The sequence below is a fragment of the Bison bison genome, unplaced genomic scaffold (assembly GCF_000754665.1).
Source record: "Bison bison bison isolate TAMUID 2011002044 unplaced genomic scaffold, Bison_UMD1.0 scf7180017864313, whole genome shotgun sequence".
NCBI classification, from domain to species: domain Eukaryota; kingdom Metazoa; phylum Chordata; class Mammalia; order Artiodactyla; family Bovidae; genus Bison; species Bison bison.
Genome location: NW_011494885.1, coordinates 753,253 through 757,200, shown reverse-complemented (window position 1 = coordinate 757,200; position 3,948 = coordinate 753,253). Strand labels below are relative to the sequence as shown.

The following is a 3,948-nucleotide window of genomic DNA, read 5'->3' as shown; positions in this document are numbered from 1 at the left end:
TGTTTTTAATGGAAGTCTTTTTAATTAAAATACTTTTTATGTTTTAAGTTTAAAATTATTTATTTTATGTCCTGGTTTCAAGTGAGGCTCTGCGTCTCTGGCCTTAAATCACAGAGGACAAATATTCTATCAACACAGCCTTCCTGCGCAGTGATTAAACACCTGTGTACCTCTTCCCTGGATGGTGAACGGAAGTCCGTCACTAGGTCTCGTGGATTCCTTAGGCACTGGGTGTTTTTAACCAGGATAAAATTGAGTGATCAGGACCTTTCAGGCCCTTCATTATTTCTAACACACGTAAATTTAACCTTCTTTCAATCAGGCCCAGTTAGTGACGGAAACGTTTGTCTAAAATTCCTGTTTGTTTTAAAAAGGAGAGTGGTCCTGTTGATAAATACCAAGGATGTGTCAGATTCTGTACTAGTACTGAGGTCAGGGAAAACACAGTCCATCCTGGCCCTTCTCCAAATTACTGCCCCACCGTGGAAGGCAGGCAGTTTAATTTTAAGGAAAGAAAGGATGAACTGGAAAGAAAAGACATGATCCAGATTGCTTATCCTATGGAGTCAGAGAACAGGTCCAGGAAGGAATAACAACATTTCAGCTAAGTTGGGAAAAGACAAATCTTTTATGACAAGGAGCAGTCCTCCATACCTTCTGGGACCCTCCTCCCCCGACCTCAGATCTTACCACCAGGTCTTCACCTGTCAATCAAGCCCCCAGGAAGGACAATTGTGATGTGTATTGATTTTCCATTGGGACCCCAAGGAAGGGAAAGGAAAACAAGAAGATCCTGCCTGGTTAACCTGAGCACGTTGAGACCCTCCCAATCAGGTTTCTTTGTGGACGAAAAAAAAAGAAAGACCACCCCTGCTGAGAAAGTGGTTTATTGATTGGACCCACGCATAGGGGGAACATGGTGGAGATGTAGGGAAAGGATTTCACCTCTGTCTTTCAGAGCATCACCTTCATGCTTGAGAGTTCTTGATTTTCTTCACTGAGGTTTCAAAGGCTGGATTGCATCCATGGCCAAGGGTGGATGCACTGGACAGTGACTGAACATAGTTTTGGGGTCAATGTTAACGAGTCAGTTTTGTTTCTCAGTCAGTCCCACGGAGGGCAAAGGTCTATTTCTCCTTTGCTCTCTGCTCTTTCTATCTCGATTCCTGCTGTCTCATCCTGCTCCAAGATTATGTTGTCCTGTCTCCGCCCCTCTCTCACCTTCTCTTCCACCTCGTCTTGGCAGTGATCCTCCCCAGATCCTCCTCCTTCCATTTGTCATCCTGCAAACTCTCGGACTCTCCTCTCCATTGTTTGCAGTTTGCCTTTGTCTCTCCCTCTGTTTCCATCTTTTGTCCCCTTTCTCCTCTTCATCCTCTCTGCAAGCTTCTCCTCGTGAAACTCTGCTCCTCACTCTTCCTCCTGCGTTTTTCTCCCTCATCCCCTCCCTCCACCTGCCTCCTCTCTCCTCAATGGGCATCTGACTCCACCTCTTTATCCAGCTCTGTCTCTTCCCTGCTCACCCCTGTCTCTTCCCACCCTCCCCAGATACTCTTACCTCTTTACGGCTAGCAATACTTCCAAGCTCTGTCCTTGTCGTAGTTTGGAGAGAGTGAGCACCAAGACTTCCAAATACTCCCAGTTTTTGTGCAAGTCTCATATTTCTTGCCTCCATAGATAAAGGGGAAGACACATTTAGCATAGTCTGAAAAACAGAAGGAATGGGTGAAACATTAATTGCGGGAGGGTTATTTTTAATCATATCAAGAGAAAAGGGGGCTTCCCTGGTGGTGCATGGTAGAGAATGCCTTGCAACGCAAAGGACATGGGTTCAAACCCTGGTCTGAAAGATCCAGCAGGCAGAGGAGCTGTTAAGCCCAGGCACCTCAACTACTGAGCTGACACCCTGCAACTACCGAAGCTTGTACTCCTAGAAACCTGTGCTCCCCAACAAGAGAAGCCACCGAAATGAGAACCACACACACCAATGGAGAGTAGACCCCACTCACCGCAACTAGAGAGGAACTGGGCATAGCAACAAAGACCCAGAGCCGCCCAAAAAAAAAAAAAGGAGAGAGAGAGAGAAAGGGACATGAATGGAACACAGGGGGCTGGATCAGGAGACGCCTGAGACTACCCTGTCAGTTCAGTTCAGTTCAGTCACTCAGTCGTGTCTGACTCTTTGCGATCCCTTGGACTGCCGCATGCCAGGCTTCCCTGTCCATCACCAACTCCCAGAGCTTGCTCATACTCGTGTCCAAGGCTTCCCTGTAGGAGGCAATTTGGACTTTCCCCCTTCATCTGGGAAGCCAGGTGCTTCTCACACGAGGACAGGCTGCACACTTACCTCTCTGAGCACAGTATTTCCATCTTCCTACATAGTCTGCATCGAGGGAACACCACGGGAATAAGGAACCATGCACTGTGCAGTCAAAATGCTTTCTGTTTCTATAGACGAATGGGAAAACGCATTCTTCGTCTGAAAGAAGAAAGGCATTGTTCCCTTCTTTCGCACTTAGGGCTTCATGACGTCTGTGGTAACTCTGGCAAAATCTCCATCCAAGCCTGCCCATCAGCCCCAAACCTGCTGTGTACAGAGCCCCTCCCAAGCATTGGGGATGCCAAGGTCAATGTGGCGTGGTCCCTCCCTCAGGGACTGGGAAGGCTTCTCTAACTTTGGACAGTTTCTACTTTATTTATTTATTTTTTGACAGTGAAGAAAATTTTGTCTAGAAATATAAGCCTGTCTATGTGCTGTTCTGTGCTTAGTTGCTCAGTCGTGTCTGTCTATAGATACAGAGAAAGTGGTATAAACAGTGACTGCTAAGTTGCTTCAGTTGTGTCCGACTCTTTGAGACCCTATGGACTGTAACCAGCCAGGCTCCTCTGTCCATGGGATTTCCCAAGCAAGAATACTGGAGTGGGTTGCTGTTTCCTTCTCCAGGGGATCTTCCCCACCCAAGGATCGAACCTGTGTCTCTTAAGTCTCCTGCCCTGGAAGGCAGGTTCTTTGGAGAAGGCAATGGCACCCCACTCCAGTACTCTTGCCTGGAAAATCCCATGGATGGAGGAGCCTGGTAGGCTGCAGTCCATGGGGTCGCTAAGAGTCGGACACAACTGAGCAACTTCACTTTGACTTTTCACTTTCATGCACTGGAGAAGGAAATGGCAACCCACTCCAGTGTTCTTGCCTGGAGAATCCCAGGGACGGGGAGCCTGGTGGGCTGCCGTCTATGGGGCCGCACAGAGTCGGACATGACTGAAGCGACTTAGCAGCAGCAGCAGCAGCAGCGCCACCTGGGAAGCTGTAAAGAGTGACTAGCCGACATGTTAAAAAGATATAATTTGGGAGGTTTTGTGTACTGAGATGAATTTGGGGGCGTTTCTACTTTAGCACCTGACACCAGCTCTGAAGCCTGGGCCCTATGTTCAGAGTCCAATCCCACCATTTACAAGATGTTCACCCCCGATGCTGGTTTGGATGCCCCTGGGAGTATGTGTGCGACTGAGGGTAGCGTTAGCTCTTGCTTGTAGTGTATCTTTGGAGAATCCCCGTCACGGTTCCCCTGCCACACACGTTAGCTTGTTGCACTGGACTGTTCTTTTGTTGTCATTCTCTCCCCTTGTTGATTGTCTTGGGTATCTGCCCCAGGAACACTACCTTCAGGTAATTCAGCAGGACCGTCTTGGGTAGGTTCAGTAGAAACACCTTTGTCCTGATCTGGAAGAAAAGCAGGAGAAAAGGAGACTGCTGGAGGAGGAGCAGGAACAAAGCAGGGTCAGGGTTTGGTGGGACAAATTGAGAGAGTAGCGTGGACATATATACACCACCGTGTGTAAAATAGATAGCCAGTGGGGAGCTGCTATACAATGCAGGGAGCCCCTCCCAGCACTCTGCTGTCAACCGAAAGGGATAGGATGGTGGGTGGGGTGGGAGGGAGGCTCAAG

At 48.4% G+C, this 3,948-nt stretch overlaps 1 protein-coding gene across 1 annotated transcript in view; it reads right to left on the bottom strand.

The window, feature by feature from the left end:
• Positions 1 to 1,568: 1,568 nt before the first annotated feature.
• Positions 1,569 to 3,948, bottom strand: part of LOC104997648 (seminal plasma protein PDC-109) — a 3,900-nt gene continuing 1,520 nt past the window's right edge. The window contains exons 2-4 of the mRNA XM_010852542.1: positions 3,662 to 3,721; positions 2,348 to 2,479; positions 1,569 to 1,705 (exon numbers count right to left, since the gene is read on the bottom strand). Coding sequence (XP_010850844.1) covers positions 1,569 to 1,705; positions 2,348 to 2,479; positions 3,662 to 3,721 — 329 coding nt within the window. The remainder of the gene's footprint in view (positions 1,706 to 2,347; positions 2,480 to 3,661; positions 3,722 to 3,948) is intronic.